Source organism: Bos taurus, chromosome 4 (genome assembly GCF_002263795.3).
Source record: "Bos taurus isolate L1 Dominette 01449 registration number 42190680 breed Hereford chromosome 4, ARS-UCD2.0, whole genome shotgun sequence".
Taxonomy (NCBI): domain Eukaryota; kingdom Metazoa; phylum Chordata; class Mammalia; order Artiodactyla; family Bovidae; genus Bos; species Bos taurus.
In genome coordinates, this window is record NC_037331.1 from 10,798,663 (window position 1) to 10,821,536 (window position 22,874).

General features: G+C 39.0%; 1 protein-coding gene across 2 annotated transcripts in view; it reads right to left on the minus strand.

Annotated features, from left to right (window-relative positions):
* Positions 1–22,874, minus strand: part of CALCR (calcitonin receptor) — a 111,286-nt gene that overhangs the window by 16,712 nt on the left and 71,700 nt on the right. For both annotated transcript variants that reach the window (XM_059885725.1, NM_001076269.2), the window contains 5 exon segments: positions 20,948–21,104; positions 20,073–20,183; positions 17,771–17,883; positions 15,456–15,547; positions 7,540–7,666 (listed from right to left, as the gene is read on the minus strand). In XM_059885725.1, coding sequence (XP_059741708.1) covers positions 7,540–7,666; positions 15,456–15,547; positions 17,771–17,883; positions 20,073–20,183; positions 20,948–21,104 — 600 coding nt within the window.

The following is a 22,874-nucleotide window of genomic DNA, read 5'->3' on the forward strand; positions in this document are numbered from 1 at the left end:
GAGACAGACTCACAGACTTGGAGAGCTAACTTATGGTTGCAGATGGAGGGAGGAGGAAGGATGGGAGGAAAGGATAGTTAAGGAGTTTGGGATGGACGTGTAAAAACTGTTGTGTTTAAAATGGATAACCAACAAGGTCCTACTGCATAGCACAGGCAACTCTGCTCAATGTCATGTGGCAGCCTGGATGGGAGGGGAGTTTGGGGGAGAAGGGATACATGTATATGCATGGGTGAGTCCCTTCGCTGTTCACCTGAAACTACCATAATGTTGTTAATCAGCTATACTCCAATACAAAATAAAAAGGTAAACAAAATAAATCAAAAGGGGAAAGAAAACTTCTAGTATCTCAGCTGAAAGTTTCTTTTTAAGAATGAAAACAAATCTAGAATAAGTGCACTAAATTCATGACAGCCTTCTCAAAGCAAGGGAAACAAGGGCAAACACTGAGATGAGGACTCCCTCCCAAAACCATGCTGCAAGACACTGCTTGTAGGTCACTATCAGTAGCCTCAGACATGCAGATGACACCACCCTCATGGCAGAAAGGGAAGAGGAACTAAAAAGACTCTTGGTGAAAGTGAAAGTGGAGAGTGAAAAAGTTGGCTTAAAGCTCAACATTAAGAAAACAAAGATCATGGCATCCGGTCCCACCACTTCATGGGAAATAGATGGGGAAACAGTGGATACAGTGTCAGACTTTATTTTTTTGGGCTCCAAAATCACTGCAGATGGTGACTGCAGCCATGAAATTAAAAGATGCTTACTCCTTGGAAGGAAAGTTATGACCGACCTAGACAGCATATTCAAAAGCAGAGACATTACTTTGCCAACAAAGGTCCGTCTAGTCAAGGTTATGGTTTTTCCTGTGGTCATGTATGGATGTGAGAGTTGGACTGTGAAGAAGGCTGAGCGATGAAGAATTGATGCTTTTGAACTGTGGTGTTGGAGAAGACTCTTGAAAGTCCCTTGGACTACAGGAGATCCAACCAGTCTATTCTAAAGGAGATCAGTCCTGGGTGTTCTTTGGAAGGAATGATGCTAAAGCTGAAAGTCCAGTACTTTGGCTACCTCATGTGAAGAGTTGACTCATTGGAAAAGACTCTGATGCTGGGAGGGATTGGGGGCAGGAGGAAAAGGGGACGACAGAGGATGAGATGGCTGGATGGATGTGAGTCTGAGTGAACTCTGGGAGTTGGTGATGGACAGGGAGGCCTGGGGTGCTGAGATTCATGGGGTCGCAGAGAGTTGGACACGACTGAGCAACTGAACTGAGCTGAGCTGAACTGAATTTCTTGTGCAGAGGTATCGCCCAGAGGGGTCAGATGAGAGAAACTGGGTTGATGTTTATAGCCATCTTAAGAATAAATTATTTACAGCCATATGGGAATATGGTTGATTATAATTAATACATTTTAAAAAGAATAAGGATATCCTCTATACTTTTCTGTACCATATGGTCTTGGTTAAAAGACCATTTGTTGGTGTTTTTATGTAAGTCAAGTGAAATCACACAAGTAACCAGGGTAAGATACCTCACTTCATTGCCACATCTCGGCATTATTCTCTCTGCCTGTTCCTCAGATCCATACTACTTGTTCTTTCTCAATCAAATATCTTCCATAGGCACCAAAATGGATAGTTCCAGTACAGTTTTCTTGGCCATTGATCTCTCATCCCCCAAGCCTTGCTGTCACTTCCCTCATGTGTATAAGCCCACCCTCCCACCAGGCTCCTCTAGGTTGGGCAGGAGGAGTCAGTTTGGACCCTTGGTTTCACTTCTGAGCATCCATTCCAAGCTGAGCTTCCTGTGACTAGGGTGAAGTTCTGACCTAGTCCGTTGTCCCAGCTGTCCTGAACAAGTGAGACTTAGAAGAAATCCACTTTGTTTTTCAGAACTTGGGGCTCATTTAACTTTGCTTATGTAAGAGGCTATAGAAAATGTGACCCAATTGTTTTGGCGTTTGAGATTCAAAATACTCAGGTTCCTAGCAAAAACTAATCTTGCTGCATTGTCCCCTTTTGGACTCAGACAAAAAGTTCAGAGAGACAGTTCTTTCTAGAAAATGATGAGGGCGCTGCCGGCTTCCTCTAGATGCAGCAAGAACAATGCTTGTAATTCTGCCTCCCGACTCCCTCCATGAAGATTGTTGAAAAAGCAGATAGAACAAGAAAGTGAAATTTTAGATATTATGGAAATGAAATGTTCAAATGATACAAGTGACAATCGGCAATTTTCATATCACTCAGTAAACTGAGGGTCTATTCAGCCCTTATTTATTCCATGAGTTATTTTGAGTTTAACTTAAAAAAAAAAAAAAAGTTGTGTGAAGGAAGAAGATTCTCACTCTTGGTTTTACTGGAGAGACTTTGCCCAGCCAAAAACCTTCCACAGGAATAGACTGACTACTTTGATGGGAAAGGGACCAGAAGCCCACTGGGATTCCCTGCTGAGGACTGAGAACACGGTTTTCTTTTGCCCCCAACTAAATACACCCTCACAGAAGTAGTATAAAAGCATTTGGGATGATGCAGCCTCCTTTCACAAGAAATAACTTTCTTTTTAATATATCCCCATGGGCACTGGGAAGGGAAATATTTTTGCCTCTTAACTGCTGATTCAGTGACCTGAGAATTGGGTCAAAATTAAGGGGAAAAAAACAAACAAACCCACAATTCTGCCTTTAGTTTGCTTAAAAAAGAAAGTCTTTAAAAAGTATATATTCTTTTGTATATAGAAAATTGTATTTTTTTTATAGGAAAGAGACATATGTTGGAATCACAGACAGATGGAGTCTAATGGATGTGCTTTTCTCTATAACTTTGGTTGTGTTTTTCATGTTAATTTCAATTTTTTTAATAAATATTTGTAGATTGACAATATCTAATAACTTCCCTTTTCCAAAAGTTTCTCCTCTTAGTTTCTTTGTTTGTCTCTCCTTTCTTGGGTTTTTCTTTATTATCTCTACTCTTCTCAGCTAGGGAAGACCTTAATCTAATGTTTTCTGTAATGTCAGTTTTTCAGGAAAAATGCAATATTTCATATAATTTAGAGTAATTTAAAATTACACATGACTTAATAATATGCTGATGATACGATGCTCAGTGTTTGGATATTATTTTCTCTGTCTTTTTAGAGGTGGGGAATTTACTGCTGGGAGAGATGGGGATTTTCTAGTTAAATCAAATTAAACCTTTCCTTGTTCTTGACCTGTATGTTCAAATATGTTACAACAGCAAAATCTCCTTTATTCCTAATGCCTGCATGCACAGTTTCAACTGCAATTTACTTTAATAGTCTTTTGGATAGGAAAAGATCCCCAAGAAATTGAACTTCTATGATAGCATTTATGATAGAATATGCTATATTTGCATTTATGATAGAATATGCTATATGCTCACATTTTCAAGGTGAGATTCAATACAAAGTTTAAGACCTGTGTCTCTCTTGGAACTAGTAAATAAGCAGTTTCAAGGATGAATAACATACAAGCTATAACCACTGGAGAGTTCTTTCCTGCCCTTTCTTGAACTAATTATGCCTGCCTGCGAGAGCAGTCTGGTGTTGTTTGTATATGGAAGGTGAGATAAGAGATGGATCAAAATCTCACTGGAAAACAAAAGCTCTGTTCAAATAGAGAAATACTGAAAACAAATGTCCTTGTTTTTTTTCTCCGCTTTGGGCCAAGTGTATGCTTCACAATTTACAAACATAGGTTGACTTTTGTCATTGTGGTCGTTTGTTTTTAGCCTATGCTATTTATCTGGTGAAAGACACATGCTTTCAGAGTTTGTCCCTTGGAAGAACCAGACATTTGCACACATGAAAGAGGGCAGCATGTGCTCACACATGATCATATGCCCCATCTACCATTGTAAGTGGGTTGTGATTGGTGGCTTTCCTTCCCTGGTGGCTTAGAGGGTAAAGAATCTGCCTGCAGTGCAGGAGACCTGGATTCGATCCCTGGGTTGCGAAGATCCCCTGGAGAAGGGAATGGCTATCAACTCCAGCATTTTTGCCTGGAGAATTCCATGGACAGAGGAGCCTGGTGGGCTACAGCCAGTGGGGTCGCAAAGTTGGACATGACTGAGCAACTAACGCTTTCACTTTTTTTCATTTGAACCTCAGAGGAAAGATTTCTCATTCAGGCATACCAAGTAAAATAGTCAGATGTTTTGTTCCTTTGTTTTCTACCAAAAAAAGACACATACACACACACACACTGAAACAGGTAAATAAATGGTGGAGCCTCACATATGCAGCTGTAAGACACAGAACGCTGTTTCCATGTGAGGCTGGGTGTATTTCCAGGGATTGTGAAGAGAATGTCATAAATAGGCATTTCCCCCAAATGATATGAATTTAGTTCAGCCTGAAGACTAAAATTTGAGTTTGGGGCACTCAATCAATATTTGACTAATTGGATAAAATTCTACCTTTCAAGAGTTTTACAGCTTTTTCCTAGGAAGTTTGCTCTTGCATAGCTACAAAAGACAACAAAAACCAAGTCTGTTAGGTTAAAAATATATTGATTAGGAGAACTAGGTCATGCTATAAAGATGAACTTCTTTCCTGTTTTTCAAACTTACATCACTTTGAGAATGCCTAATGTGTGTCAAAGAGCCACCCCTCACTCCTCCACATGAAGAAGGAGGCTTTCTATTAATTTCTCCACTCCTCTATGCTCACACTGACACTCTTCCAGGGAATCAGCTGTGTAGTGGCTAAGCCAGGTTCCTAGGTACCTGCTTCCTGCTGCTAAGTCACTTCAGTCGTGTCCAACTCTGTGCTACCCCATAGATGGCAGCCCACCATGCTCCTCCGTCCATGGGATTTTCCAGGCAAGAGTACTGGAGTGGGTTGCCATTGCCTTCTCCCAGGCATTGTTAAATGCTTCTAGGCAATAGTGGAGTTGCAAGGCAGGGCTGAGCTGGCTTGGTGGTGGTTAGGAGGCAGCTGTGCGTGTCGACTGGCAGAGTACCTAGGCTTGTTTGTCCCTAAAGTATACTATAAAAGTGAAAACATCCACCAACGATAACTTAGGACACTGAGACAATGAACAGAGTAACAGATCGGTCGAGAAAGCCGTGTGCAGAGACTTAAGGAGCTAGCCACAGGGACGGGGTTAGCAGTTACCTTGCAAGCAATTGCTTGCAGTAGCACACCCTGGGGAATTTTTAAAAGCTTTATGGGTCTTTGGGACTCTAGAACAACCCCTTAGAAGTAAACAGGGAAGTTTTTATTGCTCTCATTTGATGGGTAAGGTGAAATGGCTTCTACAATTTATTAGTGAACTCGGAAAAGTCCTGAATTTATACTATTTCAGGAAGATAACAGGTTAAGTATCATCTCATCATGGATGAGAGGCCCATTTATTCTAACATCCAGAGAGTGGGGTGGAGGCATGACAAGGGGGTGTGAGACTCCCACAGGAGAGGTGGGAGAGAGTCTACTTAAGAATTGGCGATATCTCATCATTTGACTGAGTGCTGCTCCCAGGTTGATGTGCTGATTATTCAATAACCAAAGTGCCATTCCCTGGCCTACTTTGAACAGATGGTACCTTTCTCAGATTTTTGTTTTCCCCCCAATTTTAAACATTTTACTTTGTATTAGGGAATTGCCAATCAACAGGGATTTCATACTTCATAGGGAATTCCAAATTTGAGTCTTCTTCGCTGAGATAGTCTTAGTTAATGGCTTCTACACCTATTTTTCTATTTTGTAAACATTTATTTATTATTTATTCATTAGCTGCATCAGATCTGCAGCATGTGGGATCTCTCATTACTCACGCAGGCTCTCTAGTTGTGGGCTTGCTTAGCTGCCCTGTGGCATGTGGGATCTTAGTTCTCTGACCAGGGATCGAACCTGCATCACCTACATTGGAAGGCACTAGGGAATTTCCTCTACACCTGTTTTAATCTTAGTGGGGGTAAGCTTCCTTAATGAAATACAGTGTGCATCTTTAATTATGGACAGCCATCACTTTGAAATGGCTGAGTATGTATCTTAAAGAACAATCTTCCTAAGGAAAGAAACCAAGATAAACAGGAGCTCCATGCGGCACAGAGGACACAGGCTGGGCTTCAGTGTAAGACAGGTCTGGGTTCAAACCCCACCTCTAATGATCCATAGTGTGGAAGACATGTGCTTTCACTGAACCTCCACTTACTCAGTTAATAATGGGGATAATATCCACTCTTCACTGGGGTCTTGTGAGGATTAAGTGACATAAGATTACTTTTATTAAAATCAGTTGACACGAAAAAAAGGAAACTCATTAAGATAAAACCCATTGTGCACCTAAGACAGGACTCTGTCCCAATCACAGATGCCGTGGTTTGAAAAGATAGATCATAATGCCTTCCTGGATGTATTCACACTGCAGAGGCTATTAACACTGTGGATCCATTAGAAGCCAGATTAAGCTGCTTTCCCATGCCGTGCCACTGTCACACAGGATGCACGCTCTGGGCAGATTTCACGCATTTTTGTCATCGGGTTGGCAAAGCCATCAAGTACCAGTTCTGAAAGATGAGGCTATCTACAGATGCTTGCATAATGCAGTTAAGCAGAGAAACAAAAAAAAAAAAAAAGAAAGAAAGAAAGAAAGAAAATATCCCAGGCCATTCATTGTGTGCCGGATACCTTCCGTTTGTGCTTTCAGATGCACTCTCTACTCTGCCCCGGGACCCAGAGAAACCACTCGGTGCATATCCTTCGGGGCTTTCTCACCCTCTGGTTTCTGGCTAGGCTCAGTTCACAGGGGCCACCAGCAGAGACTGGGAGGTGAGAGCGTGTGAACTAGGGACATGCAAACCTTTTTTAAAGTCATGCAGACATAAGCCATGATAAAATTCCTAAGAACCACTAGAGTAAATGCATTACAGCTGAAACGATTGGCCCAAGACCATTCAGGCCCCAGAATGATGAGCAATTAATACCTACGCACACCTGTAACCCATGAGTGACCCACTGGGGCCACCACAAAGCACTACTTTATAACACCTAGTGTGTGTGCTCAGCGAACTTCCCTGAGATGTTAGTAAACTATTGATTAGTTATGGCAACTCATGATCGGTGGTATAAATCTTATTTGGCTATAACTTAATTATTTCCAGCCCTTTACTATAGCATATAACCGATACCTCCAAAAATTACACAGGGATGATATGCCTTAATGCAAAACTCAACTGTAAAAGTAAATATTATTATATATGTAAAAGCTGCTTGTGTAAGACAATCACACCACCTTCACTAGTTACAGAGGTTGTTGTTTAGTTGCCAAGTCATGTCCGACTCAAGCGACCCCATGGCCTGTAGCCCGCCAGGTTCCCCTGTTCATGGAATTCTCCAGGCAAGAATACTGGAGTGAGTTGCCATTTCCTTCTCCAGGGGATCTTCCCGACCCAGGCATTGAACCTGCGTCTCCTGAATTGGCAGACGGATTCTTTACCACTGAACCACCTGGGAAGCCCAGTTACAGATACTATATCTTTAAAAATAAAATTAAAAACAAATCATGCCACGCCTACCGGATCCCTTTTCACAAGCTCTCCATTGGGCACAACCTCAACCAGGTGGATGATAATGATGATAGAGTTCAGAACGTAGGTCAGAAACATGTTCTTATGCAGAGTCACCCGCTGGCAGCTAAGGCTCCTGGAAGGAAAAAGGAAGAAAGCATTAACCAGTGCCAAAATATTGATGCTCCTGGAAAATAAACCTTATGTAGTAATATTTTAAACTTTCTCTTTAGCAATAGATGAAAGAACATATAAATGAGGCTGGTCCCATCTTTTAAGGTTCATTACTACCTTTCTGCCTGATTTTTAGACAGTTTCCCGGTCATGGTAACACGGTCTTCGGTTCTCAGGGTGACTTCCTATAATAACTAAAACAGTGAGGGATAAAAATCAATTGTAATTGTAATAAATGTCATAAAATTAATTGAGAAGAACTTTTCTAAGAGAAACTATTAGGGTTTAGAGTGGTGTTTCAGAGGAAGAAACCAACTCTCCACTGATGTAATCTGCCGGAAGTTGAGTGGCAAATGGGAAAGAAGACTGAGTCCATGTCCTTGGCCCCTCACATAGGCTGATTTTCTTAAGTCTCCTGTCATCTTTCTCTTTCATCATTTCTTTTTTTCTCTTCTGGATGTGGGCCATTTTTAAAATCTTTACTGAGTTTGTTATAATGTGGCTTCTGTTTATGTTCTGGTGTCTTGGTAGTGAGACAGGTGAAATCTTAGTGCCTTGACCAGGGATCGACCCTGCACTCCCTGCATTGCAAAGTGAAGTCCAAATCCCTGGATTTCCAGGAAAGTCCCCTCACCATTTCTTTTGATACCTTCTAATTTCTCGTATTCCAACTGGAATCAACTCTATGGCTCCTCTTTCCCATGTCCTTCTGATGGTGGAGCTCAGACACAGACAGAGAATTCTAACTAGGCTCAAATGTGACGTCGTGCTGGGGCACAAGTGTGGTTTAGACCTGGGATTGCTCCAAGTGCTCTGCTCGTTGGCACAGTTCTGCCCCACCTCTGGGGTACTAAACGTTTGCTGGATTTTCCATTCTCCTCTCCTCCACTTCCTAAATTTGTACATATGTATTTGTGTAAATGTTCACATAAAGGAACATTAGTTTAAATATCCTATTTCACTTTTTGATGCAAATGGAGAGAGCCTGCAGGAGGGCTGTACAAAATTGGAGTGATTATCCTAGATGAATTAAAATCTAGTGTTTACCATATTTGATCCAGTCAAAGAACATTTAACATATGTGAGGACTTTAACATTAATGTTCGGTTAATGATGCCAATGATTGATCATAGTAACTACTCCTAAAAAATCTTCACGGAATAAAGCTAGAATTCCAGGCATTTAGACAAGAAAATTCTGGGGAAAAATGACAATGGAAATGCTTTCCTATATTTTCAAATCAAAGGAGAATGAGTTGTCAATTATCTGTAATGAAAAGTAAGTTTAAGCCATGAGGGATCTGTGAGAAGAGCATATTTTGATTATTGTGGCTACACTTTTCAACTCTATAGGAAGTACAGGCATTAGTAAACAGTTAATACAGAATATTCTTAAATTCTCAACTTGTTGAGCAGGGGTAAAATGCAGGAGGTAGCCAATGGTAAAGACGGGGTTTAGAGAAGAACTTTCTCTCTGTCACATACACACGTACTACCATGTACTATTTTATGAAGCAGCAGAAAATTTTGTTAAATAAACTGAACCAAATTGGTTTTATAATAGTACTTTAAAAGTAGGATGCAAATTTAAGACTTTAAATATAAATTTATCATGCCCATTTATACTGCATAAGCTCTTCCATAAAGCAACTGTTAAATTTGTGAACAGCCATTTTTCATGTAGTCATAATAGCACTTTATAATTCTTCTCCCTGGGAGGCAAATATCTGTGGTCTCATTACTGGATTCAGTCTGGCCTAAACCAATGACAGTTGACATTATGCAGAACTAAGGAGTATGGATGAATGAATCTTTCGGCGTTGTTACTCTCATGCCTAATTTTCTTTGGACTGAGCAGAGTTCAATAATCTGTCGATGGACATTAGCTTACAGAACTGGTTAATGTTCAGTCTCCTGTGTAAACTAGAACTTCCCTGAACAAAATATGCTTCCTCTACTTCCAGTTTATGGGGCCGTTTGTACCCCCGTTTTATTTTTCTTTTTAACACTTACTATCCTTTGCCATATATTTGCTTAAGTGAAAGTCACTCAGTCTTGTCTGACTCTTTGCAACCCCATGGACTATACAGTCCATGGAATTCTCCAGGCCAGAATACTGGAGTGGGTAGCCTTTCCCTTCTCCAGGGGATCTTCCCAACCCAGGGATTGAACCCAGGTCTCCTGCATTGCAGGCGGATTCTTTACCAGCTGAGCCACCAGGGAAGCCCACGAATACTGGAGGTGTAGACTATCCCTTCTCCAGGGGACCTACTGATAAAGGTATTTGTTTTGTATACCTAGGAGGAGAGGGTCTGGCATGTGGTAGGGCTTAATACTCTTTTTTTTGCACTAAAAATCTTTACAAAATAGAACTCTTCTTCTGAGCCGTGACCACTGAACAGTTTTCCAGTACTTCGGAGAATTAACATCAAATGTTAGATGATCTCATATTTCACACTTTGTATCATATTGAACATTTGCCAGATTCTTAAATGAACTAATATTGGACATTATCCTGTTGTTCACATTATGTAAATGTATTATTTACACTAGGCACACAATGAGAAAATGATGGCTTAAAGCTGGATAAACTGTTAGGTTCCAAAGTAAGAATATGACTTACTTTGAAACAAGTTCTTCAAGAAACAAGTCTCTGTTTCTTGAAGATTTCAATATAATTTCTGCTCATTGAGTTTTAAAATTTTTATTACACTTATTTGACATTTACAATCTGCTTTATGAAGTGAGTTGAAGGTACTTTAAATTTACGAAAATTCTTTTAATAATCTAACATGTATTACTATGTATCCACTCTGATTCAAACCTTCTTGAAGATGCCTGGGACATATAGGTGAAGAAAACAGCTGCTGCCTTCAGGGACCTTATGTATTACATAGTTATTTACTATTATAATAAATGTTCTGAAAGAGAGGTATAGGATATTCCAGAGGATTACTTGGACTTAAGAAATGATGTGTTTAATTGTTCTCAATACAAATATCCTGTTGCTTGAATGAACATGAGAAAAGTGGTCATTTTCCTGTCAGACCTGTAATATCTTTAGTGGAAATAGCATGAAGCAGATGTTAGCTACATATTATTCCTCTCGATAAAAAAGAAATAAGTATTTAGATGGACAGGACATTGCTTACTCTTGAGTGATAGGGAACCATAAGTACTATCAATTCTCCAAGAGTGGGAGGATAAGACAACATAATCTGCTCCTGTCTTGGCCCAGTCAAGGTGTCATTCACATATGATGATGAGATAATGATTTACTTTCCTACGAATCTCAAGATGTCACACTTTAAAGCCGAAGCCACATGTCACTTTCATAATTTTAATTTACCTGGTATAAATCTTTCACATTAAAAACTGTTCCAAGTTACTGGTATCTTATGTATGTATATGTGTGCTTGGGGGAATCTTGAAGTTGTATGAGAAGGTATTTAAAATTTGCCTTGAGTCTTACAGATTGTATAAATCAGTTTGCTATCACGGGGACAAGGGTCAATTTTAAAAGTTTTCATTTACTTAGGTATCATTCCTTGTTAATGATGAACAAGAGGGAAGAAGGGAATGGGAAACAGACTGGAGCAGAATGTTAAAACTCTTAGAAAAATTCAAAACATTATACATCTTTCCTACCTGACAAGGGACTTAGTAGCTTTGAATTTAGCACAAAATCTTTACACTTAAGGAACTCCCTTTCAATTATGATTCCTGCCTCTTTTCCTCATTCCTACTGGTCTATGAGTGAACAGGTGCCAAGAAGCGACCAACAGTTATCTTTGGGGTGAGTTGGGAGAAAGGACGCTATTTTTGCAGCCATCAATTTAATGGTTTCTCTGGAGGAATAGCCAGCGATGTATAATAAGATACTATGCAAGACATATCCATCCTCTGTAAAGATGTGAAATAGAATAACGGAATACTGAGTGATAGAGGAATCACTATTCCTTTTGGAGCTCCCAGTGGAAAACACCCCCCCCCCTTTTTTTTTGCGAACATAGCCAATGTAATATAGAGAATGGAATGCAACGAAGACACTCCTCTTTCAACATATACCTCTATATACCAACATATATTTTCAGGCAAGAGTAATTGATATTCACAATATTTAACAATCAGCAATGCACGGATACTAAGCAGTCAAAAGGGAGGTTAACGAATGTTCTATTATTGGGCCTTCCTTAAGAGAAATCCGTGAGATGTTTCAGTGCTTAGAATGGTTCTGCAGAAATGTAAGTTGATAAATTATAAATGGTCCTAAAGAGATAGGTGAATTCATTGCAAACTTGCTTAAAATAATCAGAAAACAAACACAAATGTCCACTTGCCTGACTTTCATAAGCCAGTCTTCTCTAAGGGTATTTTTACTTTAACTCTCTTACAGACATTTACTCTTGGCATCTAGTAGTAAGGAGTCTTGATTAACTAATGTGATGTTTCTATTTAATTCCTCTCCCTGGTATTGCTCCTATTTTCCCAGTGAATGTCCTAAAACCAATGTCATACTAACGGGGCTATCTTTAACCTTAAACTGGGGGATCAGAGGTAACCAGCATACTCATCCTGAAATTCTTTTAACTCTGCCATTTTTATTCAGTTAAGATCTTCAGTGTTGCCTTTTCTATGATCTAAATCACTGAAAAAATTTTCCTTTATCTTGAAGAGGGCATAGAAGTTCAATTTTGCTCTTTTAAAATAACAAAGACTTTATATACATTTATACATTCACTCCCAACAGCACAGGGAACATAATTCTTGTTTGTCTCAGAGTTACATAGTCCTGCCTTTTATCTTCTCCTGCATACTCAGAATAAAATCACATTAAGATTAGTGGCATGCCTTAATGATCTCATTCTGAGTAATGTCTCAGGATTTCCCACCAAGTATTGGCTGTTCTACAGGCTCCTATATATTCAGTAAGTTTAAATTCTTGGCCTTCCTGGCCTGCTGGTTTGAGTAGGACACCTGCAGACTTATTCCTTGTTACAGACCCTAGAAAGCACACTTTGTGAAATTAGAGTGAGATTTCAGTGGGATGATTGTGAATAGGGTATTAGGTCTCAGAAGTGGAGCTGGGTGTAACTTCTCATTTTGGTTTCATGAAAGGTTTATGAAATGGATTATTTGGATTTTGCTAAATAACTCAACCCTGAGCATGCAGAATTAAGCCAGGGAATGATGATTAGATCTTGCTCAAGTTTCACACTGATGATGCCATTTAAGTACATAAATTGTAAAGCCTCCCGTTATAATGTCCAGTTAATATCACAAGGGTGAGGTTGAGCATTTGAAAAAAATCTAGAAAAATATTTCTATAAGAGAAAAATGTTGTCATAGATCAGTTCCCTTTTATTTTCACAATCATTTTGAATTTCTAAAATCCAAATGTAAGAAAAAATGTGAAGAATCAGAAACGTACTTTATTGACTTATTTTTAGCCATGCTGCATGACTTGTGGGGATCTTAGTTCCCCAACCAGGGATCAAACCCATGCCCCCGGCAGTGGAAGCATGGAGTTCTAACCACCAGGAAATTCCCAGAAATGTACTTTAAGGAAAACAGATAGCCTTGATATTTTTAGTTTGGGGAAATTTAAGGTAAGATTAAGAACAGGTATAAAAATCAGACGTGACTGCTTTTGGACTTGAATATGGTGTTCTTCATGCCCTAGTCACTCTTACTGTGTGTGCCCTGGAGAACAAGGCATTTCAGTTTGTCTTCCCATCATTGCATCCAGATTCTACCTCAATAAGATGTGTTTTTCCTCCCAAGACTTGCTCTTTGGTAGGTTCTTGAAAGAAGAGATGGTAAGGGCAAAAATTGGTGCTTCCTAGACAGTCTGCCCTCACACGCTCTCAAAGAATTTTACCAGATTAATTTTGCTTTGGGACTAACTGGAATTGAGAAATATTTCACTTTGCTTATGTGCTGCACTTTTAAACACCCGTCTTTAGTGGTTTAACAGACAAATAATTATTGAAAGAACATCCTTACTTTCTTTGCTGATTTGGTTCTCATACCTCATCACTCATTTAAGTGACAGGAGAAAAATGTTCCCTTGACATTTTTTTTTCATCTTTAAAGTCCTGCATGCATTTAGTTGCACCGTTGCAAATTTGGGGCCTTTTCTTTGAATTTTCTTATGGTCATATTAAAAAAAAAATGAAAGAATAGACTTTCAGTGATAGACTTTTTAATCAATGTAATATGAGAGCCACGGTGATGTATTTTTTGCATTATGGTCAAGCGTAGTTGAAAAATGAAGACATTCAAAGGTTAACCATGCCACGTGCTTACTCTGCTGTATCCTGAATCATTATAATTGAAAAAATTATTCAAATAATTAATCCCTCATGTCTTGTTGCTTTATCAGTCTTCCTCCTGTTCAGCCATATGTGGAAGAAACTCATTTTCTGCTTATTTATACTATTATTTGCTATTTAGTTAACAAAACCTTGCTATTCAGTTATATTGCTTAGTCAACATAAATTTTGATGATATAAGATGTAGACATACATAAATGTGATTATGATGTAAGTTATAGACAAAGATTAAAAACTGGATCAAGGAAAAATAATACTTATGTTAAGGGTGTATTTTACAAGTGATTCCTTGGTTTAGTTTTGTCTATTATTATGGCAATATGTGAACAAAAGTCAATTTAAGATTCTGGTATTCTGTATACAAATCACTGTACATTTATTTATATCTCACATCTTTTAAGTGTGGAGAATTATTTGTAGTCTGTGTCTATGAGGTTTTCTTAGTCATTTGTATAATATCACTAAAAAAGTATTAGTGGAAGGAAATACCATGGTAGTGTAGAAATTAGAATTCTCATGAAAGACTACCATAGTGCCTCCTGACTTTGACCTATAGAAATGACACTAAATTTAGGAGGCTTTTAGGACCAAATTTATGTTTGAGATATGTCACTATCTCACATATATTGTGGTCATTTCGAAAAATATAGAATCAGTGTTTTAAATTCTCTATTGGTGTAAAATCAGTGTCTGAATCAACTTAATCATTTTGCAATAGATAATGCGATCATTTGTATGGACACAACCTCTGAGTAGAAACCCTCACTGGAATTTCGTTTCTTACAGTTCTTAGAAGAGAATTTCAGTTAACAATGGTAGGGCTGCAGGGCCAAAAACCTGACACTTGACACCAGGCCATCCTCTTCAAGGAACTGCCCTTGACTCTGGCCGAGTCAAGGCCAAAAGAGACTTCCTTACATGGATGCACATGACTGGAGCCTTCCCAGCCCCACTTCTCTTCTGGCCCAACCCACTTACAATACAATTCCCAGTGAAGCAGGGTGTGTTTGAACTTGTGGCCTCCATATTTCAGAGTGGGGATGAAAAAAAAAAAAGGAGGAAGATTCTTTCCTCAATGCTTCGTGGCAGCTTAGCCGGTAAGTGGAACTTGACCATGTTAATGTAGTGTATCTACGGGCTCACAGGATTATTTCATTTTGGGAAGGGGGTATACTGCTTTTGAAAATTATATGAATCCATCCTATTTTTCCCCAAGGATAGGGTTAAAAAGCATATTTTTAATTAATTTCATTTTTCTTGCTACTCCAAGACTCCCAGTGTCACATGTCATGGAATCTGCAGACTTTCTCGTGCAGATTGTTCTGTAAGGAACATATAAGGAGCAACACTCTTGCAGTATACCACTTCTTTTAGCGCCTAAGAGAAAATACAAAGCAGATGCTGTAAGTGTACGTACCTAACACGCATGAAAATCACCAGGGAAATCACCAAGGTGACCATCGACATCGAATGACCCACAATAGCCAGGTAGTACAGAATGTACGCGCTCTGGAACCGCAGGAAGGAAAGCAAAGCAGTTACAAAGACAAATACATGAATAAATCATTATACAAGAGGGAAAACAGTTTCTATTTCTAAGTGATGTAAATTGACAACTGTTTTTCTCCTTTAAAAAAACTATTATAATTGTAAATATTTCAGAGAATTAAATTATATTGAATTATAAATTGGATCAATGGATTAACTATCTTAACTGATATCATAAGAACATCAGTTAAACCAAAATACGCATGACATGGTGGGAAGAATCTAAGAGTGGGTTCATCAGAGTGTTCTTTACTCAGAGTATTGTCAGTAAGTATTTGTGTGACTTTCAGGTCTAGTCACTTTACTTTCCCAGACTGCAGTAGTCGTCATCTTTAAAATAATGTGGTTGGACTAGACGATTTTTAAAGCAATTATATGCTGCTGTAAGGAACATCATTTAGCCCAGGCATACAGAAATATTGGATCTGAAAGGTTGTGAAAAGATGACCCAGGTAAACACTAACCACAAGAAAACCGGTGTGAAATTACAAAACTCTAGATGTTAAGTCAGGATGACCCAGAAATACTAAATTTCTATGCACCTAATAATATAAACTTAAGTCACAGAGAGCATAAAGCAAAAACTGACAACTCCTGGTCATCAATAGAATAAACACAAGGAAGAAAAATCAATCTATAGATTTGAAGATTTGAACAACACGATCAACAGATTTTACTAATTCACATAAAATAAACACTGCACACGACATCTACAGAATGCCCATTCTTTAAAAAAAACAAAGGATATTCACATTGACATATACTAGTCAGTAAAGCAAATGAATGTATTTCAATTCAAATCTTAAGTTGGATATTCACTGATCATCATATTCTAGAAAGCATCAGTAAAAAGATAACTTTAAAAAACCCCTCATATCATTAAAAAGTAAAAATGTATTTCTAAATGACCATTGGGTCAAAGAAGAACTCATAATGACACACCAAAACTTTTTGGATACAGATGAAGTTGCACACAGAGGGAAGTTTACAGACTAAAATGCATACATGAGAAGATCAAAAATCAATGACCTAAATTTCTATCTAAACAAAATTAAACTTAAATGATAAAGAGAACTTGAATATATACTGAGTGGCTCAAAGACAAAACCTAGTTCTTAAAAAGAATTTCAATACCTCTTAGCAAGACTGATCAAGGGGAAAAAACAGACCCAAGAGAGATGAAAAACTTGTACACAAAATGCTATAACTGGTTTTGGTGTCTTTGGCCTGTGCCGAGATGTCCCTCTAGTCATCTGGTCTCTAAGCTATCTATTCATCTTGTTCAATTGTTTTTTATTCTGTTTTAATGACAGGAAAGTTTTCTATACTTTAAAGCTTTATAGAAAATGAAAGCACTGATGTTTCTGTAGCTTCCGAATTAGTAATTATTTAGCATACAGGCCTATCCTTGAAGGAAGCAATAGGTTTCCTTTGCAGCCACCAGGGCTGCCCAGAGAAGCCCTGTGTGACGAAACGCTGACCCATGGTGTCTCCCAGCCCATGCGGACAGGAGGCTGGTTGCAGATTTGGTGATCCTTTCAGATTTCTGAAGAACCTGAAGAAGGGGGTAGTTACCTACTGGCCACTTCCCACCACCTGCCCCATTGGCTTCAATATTTCTAAGCAGAGATAATAAAGCTATTTAACCGTAAGACACAAGAAGTAACAAATTAGAATGGGTTTCCACAAAAATAAACAGCTGTACTCCTATCAGTGGGCTGATGAGAAGCTCCATCCTCAAGAGTTTGTTCAAGGCTTGATAGCAAAACTGTCATGGACCTCTCAGGACAGAGAGTGGTCAGTTGTTAGCTGGTGACTTGCGGAGAAATCTGTAGTTCTGGAACCCTTCCCAGAGAGAACTGCTGAGGGAGTTCTTGAAAATGCTGCCTAATGTCTGGTATTGTGGGGAACTCCATCATTTGCTCCATGGACACATTCCCCTTGCCATAAATGGCCTATTCCACACGCTCAGGGAACCGTCACTGACTGAGTGCCAACCAAGAAGTAAAGCATCGTTTCTCCAGCGCCACTCCCTAAACTCCCCCAAACTGACAGGTCATTATCTGATTTCCTTCTACAAAATAGGCTGGCTTCTCGGTAGCAGGGGTTTTACCATTAGGCATACATTTCCGTGTATAGATAATGGCATTCTCCTCCAGGACTGAGATGTGCAATAGAACCTACCTGCATTTTCTCAGGGGTGAAAGCGTTGCACATGGTGTAGTTGGACCAGGAAATGTTGCTCTCAGGATGGGTGTACCAAACCCCATCTTCCTCACAATACTTTGTAACTTTTTCTGTTAGTGAAACAGAACTCGTTACTATCTCAAAATCGCAAGACGGAAAAACAATAAATTAAAGCTAAAGAGCCATTGCAAAGGGTTAATCACTTTATAGAACCTGAACGTGAGTAGAAGTCAATAGAGACAACCAGGAACCATGCACCACACAAGATGCTTTAATATGCATTGCTTCAATTTAGCTTCAGCAAAGCCAGGTGAAGCATTGCTATCTCCACTTTACATTGCCAAACTTCACTTTTTTTTCTTTCTTTCTATCAGCCTCATTGGAATCTTAACACTGCTGTTCACTCTCTCATTATCTAGCTACCTTTTTACCAAGCACTTTGTTTAAAAGGAAATCTCTGTCATTTCATTAAACTGTTGAGTGGATCATCGAGATACAGCTTTGGGTCAATGATAAAGTACTAAAGAATTTAAGTTTGTTGAATACAGATGTATTTAAGAATTGCCTTTCTTTAGAAGTGGGTTTGTTCCCCAGCTGAGAGGGTTGCATCTAAAAATCAGGCCGAAAAGATGGATCTATGCCTGGAAATCACTGTTTGGCTAACCCCAAAGTTGCCTTTTAGATAATAATTGTAGCCACTTTAGCAACAGCCCATTGCTGCTTTGGAACTGGCCTTGCAGCCTCAATTACAGAACAACTCTTTGTGCCAATCAGGTTCCTCTAAGGCAGTCATCAGATCAAGATTAATGAAGCATAATTTATTGGGAAGAGTCACTAAAGACCTGGGGACCACCATCAAATAGCACCGAGTTAGGGTTTACAGGAAGGTAGTGATTAGCGATGGCACCCCACTCTAGTACTCTTGTCTGGAAAATCCCATGGACGGAGGAGCGTGGTGGGCTGCAGTCCGTGGGGTCGCTACAAGTCAGACACGACTGAGCGACTTCACTTTCACTTTTCACTTTCATGCGTTGGAGGAGGAAATGGTAACCCACTCCAGAATTCTTGCCTGGAGAATCCCAGGGACGGGGGAGCTTGGTGGGCTGCCGTCTATGGGGCCACACAGAGTCGGACACGACTGAAGCGACTTAGCAGCAGCAGTGATGAGCAGGGAAGAGCGATATGCTCTTTCTCTCTTCACATTCCAACTCTTAAATCAAAATGAGAATTCCTAGAAGTGGCCGGCCTGAACTGGTTTTAAAAGTGCTCCACTGTAATTCCGCTTCCACGGGGGTCAAAGGTTGTAACTCATTCTCGGAGGAAGCAGGAAAGCAAGTCTCCCACCAGTGTGGCTAGACTGAAGCCTGAAGGAGAACCATGTTCTGGCTTGAAAGTTCTGAAAACCACTTCAACCTATATAAGTTTGTACAATGATTTAGAAATATTGTTTCTCAAATGCTTTTTTCATTTACTTAGAAAAGGGTTAGTTAGGAGTTCAGAAGACTTGGGTTCAGTTGTGGTTTTATATAAAATATTGTGTGAGTATAAAAGGAGATAATATATATGCAACTGTTTTGGAAAGTAAAAAAAAAACTATTCAATGAAAACATTCCTTTGTTACTTTTATAATTACAGTGACTTTGATGTTACTAATTAACTTAACACATTTGTTGGCTGTTCATATGGGGCAGGGCATAGAGCTGGGTTAGTATGATCCATGTTAATAGTACCAGTCTTCTTTACTGAGCATATTTCAATCATCTGCTGTTGGAACAGAAATCTAGTAAGTGTTTGGAGTTACCACCTTCTGATTTTTCTTCCCTACACACGACAGTTTTATATCATTTTCAACATTACAATCAAATTCCCATTTTGCTTGTTCTGCCAGCCCAGTACACACAAACTCTAGATCAAGGATTTGCATAAGTCATCAAAGGGGAGACAATGGAAAATTCTACAAAAAATTCAGCTGTAAATAAAAACTGTTCAGTTTTAGAAAAAGTAATTGCAATGTTTATTAAAATTCAATATTACATATTTAAAATATATAAATGTTTCATTTTTATTTAATATTTAATAGAATTTATGACCAACATGCACAACTGGTCATTGACTTAAAAAATAAGGGCAGCTCACAGTCTCTGGACAACTGGATATTTCATTTGTGGGGATCTTTCAGGACGTGCTGAACTGTAGAGGCTATGATTTGGTAGTATATTTTGCATCTTATTTTCTTTTGGGAACTAGAAAAGTGCTAAAAGATTCATTGCAAAATATAAAATAAAAAGAAATACTCTACCTTCCACATCAAAGTCCGGAAAATAGCCTGGGCAGTGCTGCTCAGCGAGCGTCCCGGCGGGCGTATCGTCCCAGCAGGCCCAGCCATCCCACGTGCGGTTGCAGTACAGACCTGGCCGTTTAGAGAGATTGCACTGCAGTTATCACACACCATAGCATCCTCAGGGAGATGTAACAGGGCATAGACGGTCACTCAGGGGCTCTCCACTCGGGTACAGCAATGTTCAAACAGCAGTAGCAACAAAATAACGGTACTAACTTTTCCAACGACTAAGAGAATTTCCTTTTTTTTCTTTTGGTAGGGTATTCTCCATTTATTCCTCAAAAGGCTTACTTGTCATCTGTGTCGTATATTTCCTCCAAAATTTCTCCTTTACGATATCTCCAGAAATGTTATGAAAGAAACCTCGTGAAAGGATATGCTCTATCGTGGGTGGATGCTCAGCTGCTAAGTCATGTCTGACTCTTTAGGACCCCATGGACTGTGGCCCACCAGGCTCCTCTGTCCATGGGAGTCTCCAGGGCAAGAATACTGGAGTGTGTTGCCATGCCCTCCTCCAGGGGATCTTCCCAACCCAGGGATTGAACCTGGGTCTCCTGCATTGGCAGGCAGATTCTTTACTGCTGAGCCACTACTGGGCTACTCTACTTAATTTTGTCTTAGGGGCAGATGTTAACCAAAAGCAGTCAGATGAACCTGAGCAAAGAAACTAGGCATGTCTGTGGCATAAAATACACAAACATACCACAGTATGAAAGCCACTGTTAAAAACATTGGCATATTAAATTAATTGAGTTAACACATATTTACCCCCAGAAGAAAATCAGCCTTTACTAATGTTTGAAACACACATTCACATACAGCCTTCTTTTTACCTTCTCCTTGGTAGGGGGGTAACTTCTGCATTCGGTCAAAGCATTTGTGCTGTGCCTGCAACAGCTTCTGTTTTCCTACAAGGAAGAGAAATGGCTCCGGCTCCAGTGTTGGAGAGTAGGTGGAATCTGAACTGGTAGGAAGAACCGGAAGCGGGCGCTGTATTAGACAGGAAATGGAGTTACTTACGGAGAGTAGAGAGAGGAGAATATATAATGAGACGAGCAAAAAGTATGAAAACATTAATTTTCCTTCTATAAGCAACAATTATGCACCATCTCCACATGGATTATTTTTTCTTTATAATTTAAGTGTATTTATATTTCATCTATAAATTCTACCTAAAAATTTCATATTCTCATTCATTTCATCCACGCTGAAAATGTATAGCATGCACACAGACCCACGCACCTCATTACAGGATTTTTAAAATTTTATTATCAATGTAAAGTTTAGAAATAAATAACCTGATTTCCAAAAAATATGAATATTAAATCAACTTTGTTTTCTTTGGAGCTCCTAAGAATCATGAATCATGTTATTCAAAGTAGATATATTAGTGCAATAAATAAGTTTTAATTGGATTCTTTCAACTGATTTGTTTGTACTTAGATTGCACACACTGCCAAAAAATTTACCCCATTTATTCCACAGAACAAACATAATATGTTCTTTTGAAATATTCTGCTTTGGATAATTGCCTTAATCTCTTTAAACTGGTTTCATCAGCAGATGACCTATACAAGGTAATTGATTTTCACTGCTGAAAATTAAGGTAAATCTTAAATATTTTTCCTAGTGCTTCTAAATTTTCAGTGCAGGCTGACATTATTTTGTCAGTCTGTTAGTTTTCATTACCATCATAGGTCCTATTAATCAAAGTTGTATGTCTGTGTATCTGAAAAGATGGATGTCTGACAAATTGTCTTATGTTGTGTTTAGATAGATTTCAATTTCTTTTGTGGCTCTGATGTTTTGATTATGTTTGAATTGGAATTTTTTTATATCCATGTTCTGCATAGAGAGTTTTTTGGAGGAGACTTGCAAGCGTCAACCTGCACTGACTTCTGTTTTTCTCAAGTTAGAAATACTCCTGGCTTTCTATCACACCTACTGAAACACTTAATTGGCCTTATTCTGTTTAAATTATTCTAAGATGGAAGTTTACCCAATGTACTGATGGCAGAGATAGCATTACATACCTTTCTCTATTATCCACAGTTGCTAAAATAAATATGCTTATACTCCATATACCCCAGGCTATTCATGGTAGAGCCTCACTGTTTTCTAGCATATCTCACTGTGTAGACAATGCATCCTGTCCCATGAGACAGTCTATCACTAAAGGCTAAACAATAAAAATTAATAGTGGAGAGAGAGCATGGAGCAAGAAAAGATGGGAATGACTACAGATCCAAGGTAGAATTAGACTTTGAATATATGGACTGTCTGCATAGGCAGAGAGGAGAGGGAAGGCCTTCTGGATGGAAGGTAAGGCACACAGGTAAGCCCAGAGGAAAGAAAGGGCATGTGTGAAATTGTACAGAAACCAAACTGGAGGGGAGCATGTTTGAGGGTAAGAACTGAAATCAAGGAAAATCAGATAATACAGAGCCCTGTGAAAACAAAAAACTTTTGGGACATGAAAGGCTCAAGATACTTTAGCCAGTATTTTAAAAGCATGATGAAGTAAAGATGTCTTGCAGTTTTTTGACCAGTGAAGATTGTGAAAGGAGAGTTAGGCATCAGATTAGAGCTGGGAAGGCCAGCCAGGCAGCTCAAGGCATGGACCACATCACCTTAAGATGGACCAAGAAACAGCAACTCAGCACTTTTTCAATAAAAGCACTGAAGTAGACCTGATAAGGAATGGAGAATAGTAAGAGTCAAATGGCCTAGATATTTTAGCCAATACAGCTAAGAAAAAAA